At 43.6% G+C, this 19,801-nt stretch overlaps 9 protein-coding genes across 9 annotated transcripts; 3 read left to right on the top strand and 6 right to left on the bottom strand.

Annotated features, from left to right (window-relative positions):
* Window positions 1–203: 203 nt before the first annotated feature.
* On the top strand, window positions 204–2,828 carry V2V93DRAFT_395871 (TIP-1 family-domain-containing protein; the record flags this gene model as incomplete). Its single annotated transcript, XM_066912524.1, has 7 exons — window positions 204–317; window positions 377–633; window positions 689–877; window positions 945–1,055; window positions 1,109–1,238; window positions 1,294–2,067; window positions 2,131–2,828. The coding sequence occupies 7 exons, from the start codon at window positions 204–206 to the stop codon at window positions 2,545–2,547; spliced, it is 1,992 nt and encodes a 663-aa protein (XP_066763052.1). The 3' UTR covers window positions 2,548–2,828.
* Window positions 2,554–3,104, bottom strand: V2V93DRAFT_376508 (uncharacterized protein). Its single transcript, XM_066911763.1, has 3 exons — window positions 2,980–3,104; window positions 2,826–2,910; window positions 2,554–2,767 (listed from the first exon to the last, which is right to left on the bottom strand). The coding sequence occupies exons 1-3, from the start codon at window positions 3,019–3,021 to the stop codon at window positions 2,658–2,660; spliced, it is 237 nt and encodes a 78-aa protein (XP_066763053.1). The 5' UTR covers window positions 3,022–3,104; the 3' UTR covers window positions 2,554–2,657.
* Window positions 3,105–3,530: 426 nt separating this feature from the next.
* On the bottom strand, window positions 3,531–5,668 carry V2V93DRAFT_136093 (major facilitator superfamily domain-containing protein). The gene is made up of 2 exons (XM_066906824.1): window positions 4,458–5,668; window positions 3,531–4,402 (listed from the first exon to the last, which is right to left on the bottom strand). Exons 1-2 carry the CDS (start codon window positions 5,511–5,513, stop codon window positions 3,692–3,694), a joined length of 1,767 nt encoding a protein of 588 aa, XP_066763054.1. The 5' UTR covers window positions 5,514–5,668; the 3' UTR covers window positions 3,531–3,691.
* Window positions 5,669–5,754: 86 nt separating this feature from the next.
* On the bottom strand, window positions 5,755–8,846 carry V2V93DRAFT_329578 (P-loop containing nucleoside triphosphate hydrolase protein; the record flags this gene model as incomplete). The annotated part of the gene is made up of 4 exons (XM_066907630.1): window positions 5,755–7,464; window positions 7,525–8,531; window positions 8,586–8,752; window positions 8,824–8,846. The coding sequence occupies 4 exons, from the start codon at window positions 8,844–8,846 to the stop codon at window positions 5,755–5,757; spliced, it is 2,907 nt and encodes a 968-aa protein (XP_066763055.1).
* Window positions 8,847–9,225: 379 nt separating this feature from the next.
* V2V93DRAFT_376512 (Ribokinase-like protein) lies at window positions 9,226–10,675 on the top strand. Its single transcript, XM_066911764.1, has 6 exons — window positions 9,226–9,312; window positions 9,375–9,390; window positions 9,446–9,596; window positions 9,653–10,138; window positions 10,200–10,399; window positions 10,478–10,675. Exons 1-6 carry the CDS (start codon window positions 9,273–9,275, stop codon window positions 10,650–10,652), a joined length of 1,068 nt encoding a protein of 355 aa, XP_066763056.1. The 5' UTR covers window positions 9,226–9,272; the 3' UTR covers window positions 10,653–10,675.
* Window positions 10,676–10,783: 108 nt separating this feature from the next.
* V2V93DRAFT_376516 (uncharacterized protein) lies at window positions 10,784–14,144 on the bottom strand. The gene is made up of 5 exons (XM_066911765.1): window positions 13,722–14,144; window positions 13,545–13,664; window positions 13,357–13,486; window positions 13,130–13,298; window positions 10,784–13,072 (listed from the first exon to the last, which is right to left on the bottom strand). The coding sequence occupies exons 1-5, from the start codon at window positions 13,727–13,729 to the stop codon at window positions 10,899–10,901; spliced, it is 2,601 nt and encodes an 866-aa protein (XP_066763057.1). The 5' UTR covers window positions 13,730–14,144; the 3' UTR covers window positions 10,784–10,898.
* A 115-nt stretch (window positions 14,145–14,259) lies between these two features.
* On the bottom strand, window positions 14,260–16,394 carry V2V93DRAFT_376517 (glycoside hydrolase). The gene is made up of 3 exons (XM_066911766.1): window positions 16,097–16,394; window positions 14,390–16,032; window positions 14,260–14,325 (listed from the first exon to the last, which is right to left on the bottom strand). The coding sequence occupies exons 1-3, from the start codon at window positions 16,183–16,185 to the stop codon at window positions 14,300–14,302; spliced, it is 1,758 nt and encodes a 585-aa protein (XP_066763058.1). The 5' UTR covers window positions 16,186–16,394; the 3' UTR covers window positions 14,260–14,299.
* Window positions 16,395–16,397: 3 nt separating this feature from the next.
* Window positions 16,398–17,870, top strand: V2V93DRAFT_376519 (uncharacterized protein). The gene has a single exon (XM_066911767.1). It carries the CDS (start codon window positions 16,459–16,461, stop codon window positions 17,758–17,760), a length of 1,302 nt encoding a protein of 433 aa, XP_066763059.1. The 5' UTR covers window positions 16,398–16,458; the 3' UTR covers window positions 17,761–17,870.
* V2V93DRAFT_376520 (ribonuclease T2-like protein) lies at window positions 17,833–19,662 on the bottom strand. The gene has a single exon (XM_066911768.1). The coding sequence runs from the start codon at window positions 19,460–19,462 to the stop codon at window positions 17,987–17,989; it is 1,476 nt and encodes a 491-aa protein (XP_066763060.1). The 5' UTR covers window positions 19,463–19,662; the 3' UTR covers window positions 17,833–17,986.
* Between the last annotated feature and the right edge of the window lie 139 nt (window positions 19,663–19,801).

Here is a 19,801-nt window from a genome sequence, read left to right on the forward strand (position 1 = left end):
ACGTCCAATTGATTTTATGAATAGCAATCGCTATTTTTTAAAAGTATTATTTCGGTATTGTGCATGTGCAATATTTGTATGCTCGCAGGTAAATGTATAGAAACAATGAAGCCGCACTCTTCGACCTTCAAAAATCAAATGGTCATCAGCTCCTCTAAACTCTTATTCTCAACTCTTTGTGCAGTTAACATTTATATTCACCAATGGCCGCTGTTTCAGAGTATATAAACGAAAGATTGCCGACGTTTGAAGCACTAGGCGATCTCGATGATATCGTTGCTTCACTCGAGGATCAACGTGGTGAGCTGGCAACACAGGTACTTCTCTATCAATACTCTTATGTTATCATTAATATTTAACAGAAACAATTTTTCAGATTCACGATTTACAATCAGAAATAGATAGTGAACGAGCAAAATTACTGAACACCTCAGATTCAATATTGAATCAAGTTCAACAAGTGCGATCAAATTATGCCCTACTCAGAGCTCGATTAACTGCCTCCAACAGCTTTTCAAATGGAGCACAGCGACCTGCATTTCTGAATGAACTAAAGAAATTAACGGATAAATTAGAGCGATTTAAGACTGCAAAGCGGTACCTTGGGGTGTTGGAGCAGGTTTTCGTGATCAAGTATGTCGATTGTATGCCATAGATGACCTCTAAAATATAAGCTGATATCAAATAGTGAACAAGCAAAGAGCTGTATCTTGACGGATACGCACATTGCGCTAGCAAAATTTAATGAACTATCCCAGCTTGAGAATCTCACAAAATTACACAGTCGCAACACTGAAGATTCTGCACTTTTCTTAGTTCAATATGTTGAAGAATCTAAACACAGATTATGGGTAGATTTACGAGAATCTTTAGCTTCGTATGTTATAGTCATTGGTCTACATGCAAGAAAAAAAAGACTCGAGCTTACTGAATTTTTATTGCAGACAATTTCGACCGTCGTTGGATGCAATTGGCTGGCCGCGTCAAGTATCGATGGGCGCTGACTTTACTGAATTCATTTCAAGTTTTCAAAAACTTCTCGAATTTCAGTTTCTGTATGTTCCTTCATTATTTTTGTATGGACTTATATTAAATGACTGGCATATAGAAATAAACAAGTCTTGTCAAAAGATGGCAGACCGGATCCAATTATTGCTTTATCTGTGATGATTGAACCACTAGATATTCGATTCAAATATCATTTCGAAGGAACACGTGAAACGAACAACATCACTCGCGTAAATCATCACAGTCTAGATTTCTGTTTTGGTCACATACTAACTATTTATCTAGCCCGAATGGTTCTTTCAGCACTTTGAGTCGACTGTAGAGGAACACGAGCAACTAATGCAGACAGTCGTGCAAGGTGTTTTGGAACAGTCTGAATACGTTCATGATCGTGAAGCTCTGAATGAATTTATTTATGCATATCTTCCTTGTATTCGACGGAAACTTGAGTCGATATTTCCCACTTTAGTGAGTGAACCTCAATTATTAAGTCATCTGATGCTAGAGACTATGAAATTTGATGATTACCTCCGCGATACGTATTTGTTTAGACCATACGGACTACCAGATGATCAGGAGTGGCAAGGAGTCACAGGAGACATCATGTCTAGAAGTGAATGGTTTCAATCTTGGCTATCAATTGAAAAAAATTTTGCTCTAGCTAGATTTCAGGAGATTATTGATGCTCCTGATGCTTGGCTGGTTGATTTTGATGCCGTAGGCGAGAATGAGTCTAAGCCCACGAAATCGGCACTAAGATTGAAGGATTTGCTAGAAACAATTAGTGATAGATACCGCCCGTTCCGATCTTTTGTTCACAGAATTCGTTTCTTATTGGATATCCAAGTTGCCCTTTTAGATGGCTACCATCACCGAATCGCCGCTTCTTTGGACGCATTCGAATCTTTGACTTCTACGATTGGTAAAGCAATGTCTGGAGTTCATGATGAGGACCGAAAGAAAATGGTGGATGGATTAGCGGGGATCGAGCGCTTGTGCAGAGCTTATGGGAGTGCTTATACGATTCGTGATGCTTTGAAGGACTGGGGAGAGGATATAGTAAGTTTTCTTTTCTAGAACACCTCACAGAGAAGTGCAGCTGATTGTTTTTTTTTTTCTTAGTTTTTCCTGGAGTTATATCAAGAGCTGGATACGCGAGCAGCCCAATTCCGCCAGAAAGGCAAGAACGCAACAATAGAGGGATCCCAAGAATCTGTCGAGCTTTTAAAAATCTCACAGCAGTTGCCTGATACATTAGACGACGACGGAACAATATTCGACGAAGTTATTAAGGCATATGACGCGCTGCAATCGCGAGCCGAAGGATTAATTATCAAGCATTTGCAGAGAGAAGTTCAGAATATTTACAAGACCGATACAATATTCAGACAGGCTGTGAAAGCAAAGGAAACAGATACGGAGGATATTTATAATTCTCAAGCTCAGGTGTCTGAGATGTTGGGATATCTTTCTAGAGCCTTATCTGTTACTTCGTTTACGCGAGTATCGAGGACTCTGTACCGATCATTTAATTTCTGATAATGTGTGTAATTTGTTAAACGAAATGCATTGAAAAAGAGAATGAACGCCATGAATTAATATGTACACCTTCCTACCAAAATGTTCCAGATGAGTTAAGTAGTAGTCGTTCAGGATTTTGGCGGTGTCTTTCCTTTTGCTGCATCTTTGATTTCTTCTAATACTATTCGTCCAAATGACATCGCTTTATCAAGTTTTTCGTTGTTATTAGCAGAGACTCCTGTGGTGATTTCGTATCAGTATCCTATCTCGTCAGAATGAAAGAATAAGGGTCATACTCAATTCGTCAGAAACTTGCGTTGGATTGTTGATTGCCCTGTGAATCGCTCGAACTACTTTATGAAAGCCTTCGCTTTGCATAAGCTATGAAAGATATTGCATTAGCATCTTCTGATAATATAAAGGTGGCGGCGTTAACGCAGAAATAAATACCTTCTGATGAAGAAACTGCTGCAATAATATTCTCCAAGGCATTTTCTTTTCTCAAACTAACACCACCAGATATGAGTAGAATCTTACTCGACTATAGTTAAATAGGAAATAAACAGATTGCTGACTTTTATGATCTCGATTACAATATCGAATCTTTGGGTCTTCGTCGCTTATGTCATTAACCCTAACTTTAATTTTCAGATTAGGGTAACTTTTTCCAATGTCAAAATCTCGTTTTTTTTTCTCTGCATCCAGTTTATTTTTTATCTTCTGTGGTACAGCAGAGTATCTTTACATAATCTGGTAAGTCCTTTACTATCTGTGTTGTTTAGTCATTATAATTCGGAATATGCAATCAAAAAGGAAAGGGAAAAAATTGAGCTGGTTTAATGATGTAAAACTGTTACAATGAATTTCTTCACCTGAATTTAATGTGGAAATAACAACAACCGAGCTTTTTAACCCTGATTTATAACCAAGAGAGTATTATTTACTCTTTGATGCTCTTATTTTTCCTTTTCCTTTTCGATGCCGGATTATGTGAATCCTTGAAGAATAGTGTGGCTAATTATTAGTTTTATAGGTATATATTATCTTTTGAAATTCGAAATCCTGTATATGATCACTTCTAGTCTTTAAAACATTTTAGTTTCACATCTAATAATCTCACTCTTTGAATGCCTGTTTTATGAATTAACACTCGAAAAAAGTGCTAGTAAGAGAACCTATTTCCCGCTCTGCGATCAGTTGTAACTGTAGCCGGATCTTCATCGTCATCACTATCGCCGTCTTCAAAAAGCCCATTGTCGTATGCTATCCGATTTCCCAATGCCTCTCTCTCTCTTCGAGTGCTCGTGCGTAATATATCTACTCCCGGAAGTCTAAGTCCAGTGAACAACCCATCGTGATACATAACCCACACGGCACATGAGAACAATAAAATATTGAAAACAGCCATTAATATAAATGGTGCGCCACGTAATTTATCAGAGGTCCATCCGCCGAGTTTTGTAAGGATCAAGATACCGGCGGCACCGGTTACCGAGTAGACACCAGCAATCGAGCCACTGTACTCTGTTCTGCGCTCGGTACAAAGTGAGAGAGAACAGACAATAGCTCCAATCTGACTGATTCCAATCAAGACGGCCCAAAAAAAGGTAATACTCAACTGTGGATCGCCAACGAATGCAAATCCAAAAAAGCCAACTGTACCAATGACTGAAGAAATGGCAAGAGACTTTGTCTTTCCGATCTTGTCACAGAGGATACCCCATATAGGAGCCGAAACTAAAGCGCAAGTTTCAGAAACTCCTGTCAGCATCGCAGAAAGAATATACGCATCGCGACAGCTATGTTTGACATCCGAGGTGATTTTGCATATTCCCTTGGCATAAAACCATTGATTAACATAGAGCGGAATAAACTATATCAACAATTAGCAAAAATAAAATCCGGTACATTAATGATTTAAACCTTACCAAAGACACAGCAACACTAGCAGCGCGGGCAATAAGACCACCAACATACGCAAGGAAAATATCGGGTTCAGCAGCAGCAGTGAATCCCTTGAGCAGCAGTCTAAAGTAGCTACTTTGCTCCTCGAGATACTGACTACCGAACTCGTTTCCTTCTTCTGCTAATGACTCATACACATTATCTACTTCTCTGTTTTCACCATCACTCAAATGTCCACTACGCGAAACCTGATCACGTAAGATTTGGTGACGACGATGATTATATCGAATGCTGCGCACCCATTTTGTTAAACTTTTAGATGGATCATGTCGCAATCCGACATATAAAACACCGCCGACAAATATGGCAAGCATGCCAACAATATAAAAGGCTGTTCTTAGTGAAGTCTCCGGGGATAGCCCATACTTGTGTTCAAGATGCGTGGGTATCGGCAAAAAAACAGTGACCGCCATAACCGCGCCCAAGCCGGTGCAAAGACCAACTAAACCCGACAGCGTACCGTTTCTCACCGCAGGCTTCACTCGTCGGCGAGGAATAGGTCGTTGATCCAAAAAGGCAGATGATCCAGGGTCAGTATTCGAGAGTTCTACAGAAATCTCTGACGCCTGGTTTGTTGACTGAGCCGCGAATTGATAAGAGGATACTTCGGAAAGGAGCGCGGTGACCATTGACGCCGTACCTGAACCACCGACGGCAAAAAACATCCTGAGCAACAAAAGTCCAGGATAGACTGATTCGGCTTGAACGAAAGCTACAAGGCCAACTCCAACGAGCATGTACGCAGTGGAAGCGACTGTCCTGGTGCCTATCTTATCAGACAGCGTTCCCCATAACGGACACATAATCACCGACACGAGCTCATCAACAAAGCCCAGAGTACCAACGTAATCACCGATATTGTCCTTTAATCTGAGTAGTATTGTGATTACAAAAGACTGAGTTGCATTGAGAAAAACGAGGAATGCAATCGAGCAAAAGCACGAGAGCAAATAAGCTAGAATATTGAGCTTTGAAACCGGAATTGGCTTCGCTGCCGCCAATGCAGCACGATCTGACATATCCTCTAAAAATGAGATTGCAGGTCAATTATTCGGGTGAGATAAATACCAATTGAGATCACTGAATTTGATTAAGTATAATGAAAGGACTCGGTTGTCACTTGTTTATGCTGACCAGTCTCGACCCAATCTTAGACGCGCGGCGTTTTGAGTCGGGTTTGGGCATTTTTAGCAGCAGATCTGATAAACTACAATCTATATTCAATGTACAATAACATACATCTGATCAATCTATGATACATTATGACGTATAAAACGTAGGCTCTTCACTCAGCCCCTTCCTCCGTCTCGTCTTGAGCACAAAATCTCGAGCCAACGCTTGTCCAGTAGCTGACTGCAACGGAGGAACAGTCATCTCATTATCCAACGGATCGCCGGGAACAACTTGCCACTTTTCAAATACTAGCGAGCAAAGTGCTTGTCCCTGCGTCGCGACTCTCACATCAGTCTCAAATCCAAACGAGTCAATCACTGGAATCGATCCATAAATCAACTGTAACGCAGTACCAGCTATCGGCTCATCCTTAAGCACATATCCTCTTCTCCGTTCAAGTATTCGGTATAAAACATCCTGACATTCTGCAGGTCCTGTGACATACACGGAGTAAAGCGGTTCCATAAGCCTAGGTGACGCAGTCATTACCGAGGAATAGCATACTCTACGAGCGGTGGGAATAATCTGACCTCCTCCGCGGTAAATCGGTTCCTGCGCAAGAGTCACATCCATAATTCTAAATTTAGTGTTCCGAATAGGTTCTTCGCATAAAGGGCCTTCGCGAACAGCCCATTGGAATCCCTGCTTCACTGATTCACGAATAGAATTCATAAGCTTCTTGTCGACTTCAGTTGGCAGTGTATCATCTAGTAAAATATTGGGACCGGTGTCGTCGGGTCCAAATGCCCAGATCGATCTCGAAGCTAAAGCATCCCATTCATACTTGTCTTGGAAAAATTTGGCTACCCGTTTTACAGGCCACTCGAGCACCACATTTGCGTTTTCAATATCTTCCGCAATGCCATCTTCGAGCGGCTCAGCAATAATTGAGATCTTATTTTTCTTGTTCGGCGTTTCAGCATATGGCTTAATGGAGGATTGGTCAACGACAGTCTCGCAGAATCTCGTAACCGGATCAGACACTTTAATCTCAATCTCAGAGTAAAGGCGGCGCAAATCATGCAAAACACAGTCCATATACAACTCACCTGTCCCTAAAATAACGTGCTCTCCCGACTCTTCGACCTTTGTTTGCAACAGAGGATAACTTTTATTCACTCGACGAAGACCATCCAGCATCTTTGGCAATTCGGAAGGATTGACAGGCTCAACCGCGATTTTAAATACTGACTGCGTCATATGCTTAATTGGCTTGAAAATATAACTATCATCAGTCAAATTTTTCGGAACAACTGTGGCAGTCTTGACAATTGACAAATCAATCCCGGCAATAAGCACCCAATTTCCAGCCGGGACGCCAGATACTGGCACCTTGTAACGAGCCTCTGGGATCCACATATCCGAAATCGTGGCATGAACCATGTCTTCCTCATCATCTAGCGAATATCCTTCACCAAGAATACGAACTTGCTGGCCGGTTCTAAGAGTACCGCTGAAAACTCTCCCAAAGCTATAAAATTCGGTCGCATCGCTACTGCTGAATAATTTTGTGATATTGACAACGACAGGACCTTCTTGATTGCAAGTCATCAAAGAAGTACTCAAATCTGTATCTAGCGGTCCCGTATAGCATGTCTCAATCTTCTGCTTTGCATTTGCAATCGGTGAAGGGATATGATCAACCATCATGTCAACCAGACCGGTAGCTGTTCCGAAAAAGTGCTGACAGACAATCTTCAAGAGAGGTCTCGGGTCAAGCTTATACTGTGCTGGCTTCAGATGGATATTCAAGCTGCCTAGCATCCTTTTCAACGATTCCGTATCTTCCCCCAGTGTCTGTAAAAAGTCGCAGTTAGTTTGAGAGAGTACTTAATTAAACATATCGGGAAAGCGTACCAATCCAAAAAGTTTATAAAGCGGTTCGAGAACAAAAGCGACAAAGGTCCGCTTGGTCGATTCTTTGAGACCTCTTCGAACAAATATTCGGGTGATTTTGTCAAAATAGATATCTCCCCATAGTCTCTTGCTAAATTCATCCACATCGATACCTCCATACAACCCATTATACATCGCAGCGAAGGACTGAAGACTGAAGCACCATCCCAGATCAAACGAAGCGAAGCATACATTACCCTTCTCTGGGGAAAGACGAATTCCTGATCCGGGAGCTATATCCATAATAGTCTTGTTAATCTGCTCAATACAGTATCGGAGTTTATAATAGGCATCTGCGGGTGGAAGTCGCAATTCAAGGATCAACCGGTCGACCTTGTTGATGACTAGTGTTATGGGAATATTCTCAGAGATCGCATGCTGCAAAACTTGCTTCGTATTAACCATCACTCCTTCAATCACATCAACCACGAGTATTACACCGTCAACTAATCTCATTCCAGAAGCTGCTTCATCGACAAAATTGACATGACCCGGAGTGTCTAGAAGATTGAAGAGATTCGTCTTTCCTTTTGAGTTTGATAACAGCAGTGACATTGGTGAGCATTTAAGACTGAGTCCTCGACTTCTCTCAAGAATATGCGTATCTGTGTATCTGATTTGCTCGCCTAGCCGTTTGCCCACAAAATCCTTGACGTCATGAGTCTCCTGAACAAGCATATCCATCAAGGCTGTCTTCCCATGGTGTAAATGGCCAACGATCGCGACATTTCGAATCTGTTCGGGAAAATTCATGATATCCATCATATACTCGCGCGAAAAAGTGGCCTCTGGCAGATCTGTAGTCTCTACAGTGAACTTTTTCACCTTGATGGGAGCAATTATGGGTTCTGAGAGGGGCTGGGTGTCTTCTTCTTGAACAATAGCTTCAACGTCGGGTCCGTAGACCTCTTCTGCTGAGGGATAATATTGCTTATCTTCATGCAAGATGACTGCATTCACTGGAGCGTCTAAGTATTGTTAATAGCTTTTACTTTTGAAGGCGATCTCAGAGTAAAACATACTATCCAGTTCCATCAACTCCTGTCCGGTAGTTTCTGCAGGTGAAACCGGACCCTCAGACCCAACTTCATCGTTCAAATACGCATCTTCGTCGTACTCTGCTTGATTTTGCTGTTCTGGCTGCGATTCGGCATCAGAATCGTCGGCATCGCCAATGAAGTTTCCAAACCTATTTAATTACAAGAGAACACTGTCAACTTTACTCTATCTTATGAAATACAATAAACAAAAAATGCATACTCATCGTATAAACTATCATCCATGATGCAAGAAAAAGCCGAATATCTTTCTTAAGCAGTGAGCTGTGATTGATAGACTTGGAAAGCTTTGCGATCTTTGTTTTCGAGTTTTTTAAAGTTCGAAGTCGAAGAGCTCGTGGCTGAGGCGAGGCTGGTGATGGCGGTGCGGTGGCCTTGATCAATCTTTTTGTCTATGTTTCGATTTGAAGAGATGGTGTTTGCATTAAATGCGCTTCTGTTAATTGAATATTTCTCATTCATGAGTCATGTATATTTTTAGTATAGTACATTAATAACACAGTAGTAGCTACAAGTAGTTGCAATTCCTGAGATGGAACTACCAAAACCCTAAAAAAGTTTTGGTCTATAAAGAATAATTGTCTTCCTTGCTCCAATTTTTTCCTCTTCCCCACCTCAATTGCTTCAAATAGCCCCAGTTCACCTCTGAAAATGCCTTTCTCTTTACTCTGCCTTGGAAATCCTCTTTTGGGTGTGTATTTTGATATCCATACTTGCGCGGAATGCAGAGTAGTACTAACGGCAGCTATATAGACATACAAGCCAACTGGTCAGCTCCTTCGTCACAGAACATTAAGATTGGAAACAACTGACTGAAAAAATAGCCCTGCCGAATTCCTTGAGAAATATGGCCTGAAAGCCAATGACGCTATTCTTGCGGAAGAGAAGGACATGCCCATTTTCGAGGATATTTTGCAATACGACGCCAAATATCTTGCCGGTGGTGCTGCCCAGAACACCGCTCGCGGTGCCCAGGTTTGTGACTAGTTCTTCAACGATTAAGATGACGGTGCGTACTGACAGGCACCTAGTATGTTCTCCCTGCTGACTCGGTTGTCTACTGTGGCTGCGTTGGTGAGGACAAGTTTGCCGACATGCTTCGTGAGGCCAACAAGAAGGAAGGTCTCTTTAATGCTTACCGCGTCGAGAAGGATATCCCCACCGGAAAGTGTGCCGTCATTGTTACTCAAAACGGTGCCGCTCGTTCGTTAGTCACTGACCTATCGGCCGCGAACCACTACAAGGTCGAGCACCTCAAGACACCCGAGATTTGGAAGTACGTTGAGGAGGCATCTACTTACTATGTCGGAGGATTCCACTTGACTGTCTGCGTTCCCGCCATTCTCGCTCTTGGAGAGCATGCTGCTGCTAACAACAAGCTTTTCACTATGAACATGTCTGCGCCTTTCCTCTGCCAGTTCTTCAAGGACCAGATGGACTCTGTGGCTCCTTACTGGGATATCGTTATTGGAAACGAGAGCGAGGCTGCTGCCTACGCTGAGTCCCACAACCTTGGTGTATGTGTTTTTCGTTCACTTCAATATCAAAATACTTGACACTGACCTAAAGACGTCCTAGACTACCGACGTCACTGAGATCGCAAAGGCTATTGCCGTACTGCCTAAGGCAAACACCAAGCGTCCACGACACGTCGTCATCACTCAGGGCGCCGACTCCACCGTCGTCGTGACCGCTGATGTCACAGGCGTCACCAGCTCAAAGGTCTACGCAATTAACCCAATTGCCGCCTCTGATATCGTTGACACCAACGGTGCCGGGTACGTTTTCACACAAATCATGTTCTCATCAACATGTTACCTTTTTTTGATTATTATTATTAATAGCTGAGATTGTAGCGACTCTTTTGCCGGTGGTTTTGTCGGCTCCTTGGTTGGCGGAAAGTCCTTTGATGACTCCATCGATGTCGGCCACTGGCTCGCCAGCTGGACTGTCCGTCTTAACGGCCCTGCGTACGTATTGTTTTGTTCTCTCACTCAATATACATTTGCTAACCGCAAGGACTATGTGTAGCTATCCTTACCCCAAGATTTCTTACTCTGCTTAGTGGGTATAGAAAACGACTATTTATATGACAGCCAAAATTAGCGTCCGGTGAGAGTTATTGCGATTAAGAGTGAAAAATTTGATGTCTGAACTTAATCTTTGATTCTGTACAACAAAGATAGATTCCATTTTATTTTATCAAGCAGCAACAAGTCTACGTAATCTATTGTTACTGATAATGACTTATATCATTCAAGCTTAAACTAAAAACCTTCAAAACAATTGTCCCACGCCCCCAGATGGTTTCGGAGTAGACGGAGCATCATCCAGTTTTGACGGAGACGATCGTCCAATAGGCCCAATAGCACCATCTACCAATGGACGATTTATCGCAGAAGAAGTTTTGGTTTGCGCAGCCGCTGAAGATTTATTAAACATCTGTCGGCGAACTTGTAGCGGATAGAACTGGATTGCTGGTTTGAACGAAGAAGATGAGCTTGTAACTGGCTTTTCGGATTCTTGAGCTGTAGCTGCTGGAATTGTTGCGTGCCAGGTAGAGTCTTGTGGTTGGCGATTAAACTCTGAAAAATTCTGGCCATTGATCGAGCTCCCCAAAAACTCATTCCTGTCTGATACAGACGGATCCAAAGCAGGCACTTGACTTCCGTAAAATGGTTGGCCTGATTGAGACACGCCAAATGAAGCAAATGACGCTTGCCGCTCCTGCTGCTCCTGCTGTGACATGAAATCCGCGGTACCCATGACGGAACCAAACGCACCTGCTGATGTCAATCGTGAATAATAACCAGCACCTTCCCGAGACGCTGCTGACGTTGCGACAGCTACAGATCCCCACGGCGACGACGAAAACTGCAATTCTCCGTGCGGAAGTACAGGTACCGCCATATCCACGTCATTAACATCATTAGATTGCTGCCGTTCTCGTCCGCTTTGCACAGTTTCCTGGCGAGTATCATCATCAAGGAGTGAATCTACCATATCATTCACCATTCGCGACACAGATGCATCTCCAACTCTGGCCATCCGCGGAGTACTGCTTATAGAAGCAATAGCCGGATCAACGAATGCAATCGACGAATGATCCTTTGCCGCAGAGGTAGATACAAATGATTGAGAGTCAAAATCAGGAACAGGTGTACTCATAGATACACTTCCAGCTGCTGACGAAATTGGTGGAGGATAGTAAATATATCGTTCATCTTCATAAACAAGCGGAACCTCCCCTTTATTCGCTAGCGCATTAGCATCAGCAAGAATATCCGAGATTCTCCAGAATGCTTCACTGGTAGGATGTACTCGACTCGTTCGATCTTCCATTTCACTAATAGTCATATGTTGAGCCTCTGCTCTGATCCCGGTCAGTCCAGCTCTAAGTGGAATGAAACCAATCAGGTCCACGTCTTCGTTCAGTAGCACATCAACTTTCTCAAACGTTTGATCACCAAACGCAACAGAGATCATAGACATGGCATCACAATAGTCGCTCCAAAACTCTTTAAGATCTCCAAAGGCTCCGTCACTGATGCTGGGAGTTTTTGCAGATTGACTGGCGTGCAGAATGTCCCCTATATGGCATTTCAGCCACGATGAATAAATCCTGACAGCTGGTAATATCCGTCGATTAACCACAGTGAGTCCTTTAGTTCGCATTTGGTCGGTTGTATCCAGAATATGCAGATTATCCATTTCCACTAGCAAAACCTTCAAAAGACTGGTGATACACATGATATTGAACCACAACAATTGATGTGAAGTCACTGGGCGACAATTCATGCTGCCCTGTACTGTAGAGATGTAATAAGCAGAGATATTAATCAAAACCATCCGATTCAAAATATCAGTCGTTACTTCCCGCTCTCGAATGTCCGATTCCAACTGCTGCATGATCTCAGAAGCAAGCACGTCCAAATTATTCACGCTACTAATCTCATTATTCTTGTATTTGGGCGCCGATTGCAAGGTAACCTGTGCATGCCATAATAGAAATTTTTCAATTAAAGGCGCAACCAAAATCTCATCGCGTCGTCTAGAATCTCCACCTTTGTCTTCTCTAGCTACAATATTCTGACTAGATTTTAGAGTTTTTTTAAGACTAAGAAGAAGATTCGATTCGGCGGTGGGGAATGGTTCATCAACGCACATCGAGCGATAGAAATGGTACGTAGATCCCAGCACGCTTCCTTCAAGAGACGAGATGACTGCTAGTTGATTATGCGGAAACCCATTTTCTGGGATAAATTTTTTGGCAATTGTATAATAGTTAATGGCAGGTCGAAAATCGTAATCTGAAGTCGAGGAATTGAAATCAAGAGAGTACATTTCTCGATATCGAGATAGGTCCCCAAGACACATTAAGCTGCGATGACAAGATTTGATTGCCAGTGCTTTTAAAGTTTCGGGTGTTGGTGATTTCGAGGTTTTGGTAGCTGCACGTTGTTAACATTAGCATGATGGTTTAAAATAAATAGAGAAAAGTATCGTACCTTGCATACGGATTCGAACCACTACAGCCGTAATCTCCTTTACATCAAAATTGTGTTCCAATTCTTGAATATAGTTTCGGTAGAATGACATTGCTGATTTGATAAATTTGACGTAAAATTCTTGCAATTTTCTAGCCTCTGTAGGCTTACTTTTGATTTGCGGACCAATCTAAATCACTCTGTTAGACATTCTCAGTATTCAAAAAAAAATCAAAAGGACGAATAACCTTTTGTAGAAGCTTGCGAAATGCGTCATTCATTGGGTAATGCACTTTAAGCCAAAGATCGTTATCGATTTTTGCCATATTTGCGGCATGTAAATCGGAAATCGCAAACCGTAGCGCAACTTCCCGAATTCTATATACAAAAAAAGAATAAGCAAATTGATTGTCACGCTATTTTCATCATTACATACTGATTAACCAGCGCATCTACTTCTGCGTGGTAAGGAGGACGAAGTTTTATAAGAGCCTTCAAGTCTCGCAATTTTTGATCAATAGGGCCGGCCGTTGCCGGTTCCTGAATGTTGGCGATCCTAAACACATTTTAGTACAAAATTCTTGAAGGAATGGTATCCAGAAAAATTACTCACAATGCCATATTTTATAAACAACAAAAAAGCACTTTCAATGACTGAGCGAGGTAAATGATGCTCGAATCTGCTCAGCCTAGCGGAAGTTTAGTCTGTCACTACGACTTTCATTCAAGGACATATATTCGAATCAGTATTATGCACGATATAAAATATCCGCATCCAAAAAAAGCAGATCTTTGTAGCTAGCTAAAGATCAAGCAAAGGCATGCCCGCTGTTTATGCTAAAAGGTAACGGTCACAAAGATAGAATTGGAGAATTCAGCTAAAATATCAGAATATATATAATCAACACAAATTGCTCATAACCGTCAAATAATCAATTGTTCCCGATTATTCAGCTTTCGCAATTCTTGACTGTATGCAAATCTGAAAGAGGAAGACGGTATGCGTATCTAATTATTCTGCCCATAAAACCCGCTGTTTTCGTTATGTAATTCTACAATGATTTTGTGCTTAGGAGAAGGGTTATCCCTGACTTCGCCGCAGAACACGCGGCGAAATCATACAGCTTTCGACTGATTTTATCACTGTTGAACAGATTGAGGGCAATTATATTTTTGTTATATACAAGTACATCAGTTGATACGGAACGGGTGTGCTTCTAATCATAATTTCAGTCAGTCGTCGAGTACCATAAGAACACTAAAAAGAAGCAAGTAACTCACCAGTGCTAAACACCCATTCGTCCAACGACATACGATTCGGATCATCAAAAATCAAAAACAAGTACTTCAAAGTCTCCGCCATGAAGAAACTCTCGGAAGAATCAACTATCTCACCACCGCCATCGGCCATTGTAACATCTTGAATCTCGCCGTATCCATATTTACTCCGACAGAATCGCTTGAGTCCCTTGTAGGCTGACCATGCCCATTCGCGGTATTTATCATCGCCGGTAATTCGAAAAGCGTAGTAATACGACTCGATGACTTCAGGCCGCAAAAAATAACGAGCGTCAGATACCCAATATCCTAATTTACGAAGCTGCTCAAGCTCATGCGATCCCGAAGTTGAAATAGCCCATCGCACGGCCTCCATTCCACCATCAATTTCCGGATCGTCATGACTAATGGTTTCCCAGACGAAGGATTCGGGTCCAATACTGGTGGGAGTAATATATGTTGCATGACAAGTTTTCAAAACTTCAAGTCCAAAATCGATTAAATCATTGCGCCCCAGATATTTCCCGCCGAGTATAAGATTACCCGGGGCATAGCAAGTTAGATGACCCATCTCGTTATAATACAAGTCTGAATCCACGCGCGCGATGAAAAGGTATCCATCCTCAGGTCGATCTCCATCAGATGTATAAGATTGGGGGGCAGAACCACGATTAGCAAGATATAATTTTGCAGAAGTCATAGCTTGCTCCCATCGATGCGAGTACATTGAAGCGTGCTTATCTGACGGCGCAAGAATCGCTGCTTTAATCAAATATTCGTAATACGAGTCATGCCCTGCACCAAGTGACACTGCTCTCCCACCCGCATGCCCGGTTAGTATCTCGATTGGAGAGTTGATAAGTCCATCAAAAGTTTCATCATTAGTATTCCAAACGAGAGACGACCATGCACGGGTGGCATTAGTTACAAACTCATTGTCTTTTACCAAAGATGATAATCTATAGTTCTCCAACCAGTTAGAACCAATTCGAGCTGGTCCAGATCTCGGCGAACTTTCGTAGCTGTCCATCATGTTTGGATCGCTATCTGTTACCCCTAACTTGTTCCGTAGATCAACTCTAGGCCACGGAATCCCAAGTGGAGAGTCGTATGCTGGAGCAATCGTTCTCGCTAAATCAACGGCTTTGCGTATGCAAGCCTCACGATATTGCTCTTGGTTTGGGATCGGCCCAAATATATCTGACTTTGCAAGAATATCGGCTGCTGAAACGAGGGATCCTAAATACCTAATCGTAGTCTCGAAAGGATCCATAAGGAAATCGTCTTCGTCATATTTGGCAAAATCAAGTTTATTTAACACATAATCCAACGTCAATTTCGCCTCCGACGTTAAGTTCATCACTAAAGATGTCGTAAGTGAATCAACAAGCGTAGCAGCGAATCCGTTTCGCGTTGTCTTAAAGCCGCCTGTGACAGGCAAAACTTCATCTTTTCCCCAAGCTACGGCACGATATCTATCAAATGCCCAAGAAAACTCTTTTTTGATTTCATCGGCGCGAGCTCTGCTTCGTTCTTTGGCGGAGTGATTGAGTGGATTGTTTTTGAATGAGAATTGAATTGTGTGATGAATTGTGTGAAAGGCAAAGTACAAGAAGCGTAGAATTACTAAGATTCCGATCGCAACCCTTAATAACAACTAGAATTAGACATTATGCTTGATAGCAAACGGCAGATAAGCAGATTACATACAAAATAAATCGCTGATTAGGAGTATAATACTGACGAAGCAAGCGTCTCACGCTACCGCATCTCTTCGCAGACGCGCGTCTGTCCATCATTGATCCGCAACGATACAAGCTGCTCTCTAGAATTGTAGCCAAATAACAATTAGAGCAGTTTCTAGAGAAATAATGATGCGTCTGAATAGGAGAAGAAGCCAATATATGAGAAGAGGAGCGCGAATCACGAACTCGGATCTGAAAGTGAATTGAAGCTGCCAAATGATGCGTGCGGCTTGCGCTTTTTGTGACGCGTTTGCTCTTCCTCTCTAATACAATCAAAGCATCTCGGAAATGACGATTTACGCACTATCAAAGTGATAGAGGAGAAACATGAGTCGAAGAGCAGAGATTGAGCGGCAAATTGTAAAACTAGAGCGAGAACTGTCGTCGCTTCCGCCAGATCAAGATCATGCGGTTAATGCAGAGCTGTCTCTGACGGAATATACTCGTTATGGACGACAAATGCTTGTACGCGAACTAGGAAAACGAGGACAGATTCTTTTGCGAAAGTCTTCTGTACTAGTAGTAGGAGCAGGTGGTTTGGGTTGCCCTGCACTGCTATACCTGTCGGGAGCTGGGATCGGTAAATTAGGTATTGTGGATCACGATGTCGTTTCACTATCAAATTTACCTCGGCAAACGCTATACTCTGTTTCAGCAATTGGTATGCTCAAGGTCGATGCCGCTATTAGTGAATTGCGGCGACGAAACTCAGAAATCGAATACGTTGCTTACCCGTTTGCCTTGACGAGCGATGAAGCGTTGCGCGTTGTCGATGGATATGATGTCGTTCTGGACTGTACAGATACACCAATGTCGCGGTACCTGCTCGGGGATGTAACACGTATTCTCAATATCCCCTTAATATCAGCATCAGCATTGCGCACGGAAGCGCAACTTCTTGTCCTCAATAGATCGCAGTACGCGTCAACCGGGCCCGGAGACGCCCCTTGCTACAGATGTGTCTTCCCTACTCCGCCTTCGCATGTCGACGCATGTTCTGATGCAGGGATTTTAGGACCAGTAGTAGGTACCGCTGGTCTTTTACAAGCTTTAGAAGCAATCAAAATAATAGCCGCTGCTGCTCATCCAGAGCTCTATGGCGCGACGCCAGGAATGCTACTGTTCAATAGCATGAGCGATCGTCCATTCCGCACAATCCGCACCCGACGACGACAATCATCCTGTAAAACATGCGGTGATAATCCAAGCATCACCAAACGAACGTTCAACGAGTACAATTACACAGAGTTTTGCCATATATCAGAGACTTATCCAGTCGTGACAAGTGATACAATTACAGTTTCCGAACTTGAGAGCGTGTTCAAAAATGCAGAATCTGATCAATATTACTTGATCGATGTCCGAGATTCGACACAGTTTGAAATATGCTCACTCGCAAATTCAATTCATATCCCTTTACACATATTTCTGTCGGAAAAACTTACAGGTGAACAAATTGCAATGCTTAAAGACGAGAGAATGAACTACATAATATGCCGGTACGGTAACGACTCAAGAACAGCAGTGAAATGGATTACTGAGAATTTAGGCGCCACACAGACGTATAACGTAACTGGTGGATTAGCAGCATGGTCACGAAAAATCGATCCAGAGTTTCCAGAATATTAATAATATATAATAGTATCAATAATAGTAAATAATAGGTTTCTACGTGTTGTATATAAAAAATGCGACGTGTTATAGTGATTGAAAAAATGTGTATAATTGTATGATTTTACATGAAGCCAGTCCGTATTCTCCGTATATGTAACAAAAAAGGATGAAAATTCACAAAACAAATAACAAAAGGAAAAAACCCATTGATCCCAAATTAAAAGATATAGTTACTCGTTAATTACAACAATCCCCTCCAATGAAGCTCGACTTCAACAGGGAGGTCAAGTCCAGTAGAACCATGTCCGGCCCAGAGACCCTCCTTGAGCCAACCCTTGGCAGGCTGGATGGCACTCCAGCTTGACTCGCCGTCATAAACGAGCTCATTGTTGGCACCGACGGCGAAGGAGGTAGCATTGACAATATCATAAGAGCAGACAAAGCGGCCTTGCTCAGAGACGGCACAAGGGCCGCGGGAAGAAGAAAGCTCGACACCGCCGAGGACAGAGGGAGTGCCGTGGAAAGTTGCGCAGGTGCCAGAAGCATACCACTGGCCTCCGGAAATAACACAACCCTCGGTACCGTCGTTGACAATAACGTATCCCTTTCCTTCAAAAGGCTTGCTGTCGGGGTTGGGAGTCGGGTGCGGGCGCACGGGGTGAGGAGGGCGGACGATCTTGGGAAGGTACTTGATACCGGTGTCGGGGCAAGAGTCCTTGGTTCCATCAGGATCGGCAAAGACATACTCTCCGTCCTGAGCACGGCCCCTTACGTTGAAGTGGTACCAAACCTCAGAGAGGACGCCAGACTTGGTGCAGCCAAGGGTGACATTGTGGTTGTCGGAGATGGAGTTGCCGATCGCGGCGAGGATGTCGGTCTTGTTGAGCTTGACGTCCCAGCCAGGAATGATGCCGGCGTCAGCGAGAGCAGAATATGTGTCGAGAGTAGAGTGAAGGTCGACGGCACGCGAAAAGTACTCAATCATGGGGGTGGCAGTGGTGTTGTCTTCTTCTCCGTAGCACTGGGGAGCAAGAGTTGAAATGCAAGTGCCGTGCTTGTTCCATTCGTGAGTCCACAGTCTGTCGTCAGCACCCTGATAGGCCTTCCACGAGTCACGCATCGAGGTTAGAAGCTCGGAGGCGCCAGCGGCTGTAAAGATAGTCTCGACAGAGTTGACGACGCGACTAGGGTCACAGAACTGATCGAAGGAGCCATCGCAGTTGTCGGGCCAGAGACCGTGGAGGGTCCACTTGTCGACGGGGCCAACTGCAGGTGCAAAGTCCCAGAACTGAGCAAGAAGAAGCTGACCACCGGGAGCGTTGACGCAGCATGTGTCGACGGGGTCGTCGGGAAGGAGCGTGGGAAGGTGGCATGAGAAGTCCTTGTCGGCGGGGCAGGAGTGGGCTGTCGAGACGCGCGTGTTCATCTTACGGTGGACGACCGGGTGAGAGTGAGATCCCGAGAAGGCCTTGCCGACGAGAGATCCAAGGGTGGAGCGAAGAAACGAAGGCGCCTCATCCTTGACGCTGCTGAAGGCACCGGAGACGGTGACGAAGACGGCGCCGGCGAGGAGGATGGCAAGGAAAAAGGTGGTAAGAGGACGACAGCGGCGGGCGCGCCGAGGAGGAGGGGCTGAGAAGGCGAGCTCCTCTTGGACGAGAGGGCGGTACTGGGCCTTTTCGTCGTCGCGATATGGAGTCTGAGTATAGGCGGGCATATTGTGGAGATAGGAGATGGGTGATAAGAGGTGGACTGTGAGGAGGTAAGGAGGTGAGGAGATGAAGAAGAGATCAATATATAAAGATCTTTTGATTTATGACGTCTTCCTCCTTCTTTCCAAGTTTGTTTCCTTTTTGTCTCTTTTTGCTTCAGGAAGAATCGGAGCAGGGCGTAAGTAAACAAAGAAAGAGGCGAGGTCGGGGAAGCCCGACAAACTCCCAGTAAAACCGCGTGCTCAAAATAACTGCATATTTCGTTTCAGTGACAGCCAAGACGCACAGCGGAGGAATCCGGTGTTTACTCTTGACTGGATTAGTATCTTTGTTTGGTTCTGCCT

This window comes from Kockiozyma suomiensis (genome assembly GCF_038497685.1).
Source record: "Kockiozyma suomiensis strain NRRL Y-17356 unplaced genomic scaffold V2V93scaffold_20, whole genome shotgun sequence".
NCBI classification, from domain to species: Eukaryota; Fungi; Ascomycota; class Lipomycetes; order Lipomycetales; family Lipomycetaceae; genus Kockiozyma; species Kockiozyma suomiensis.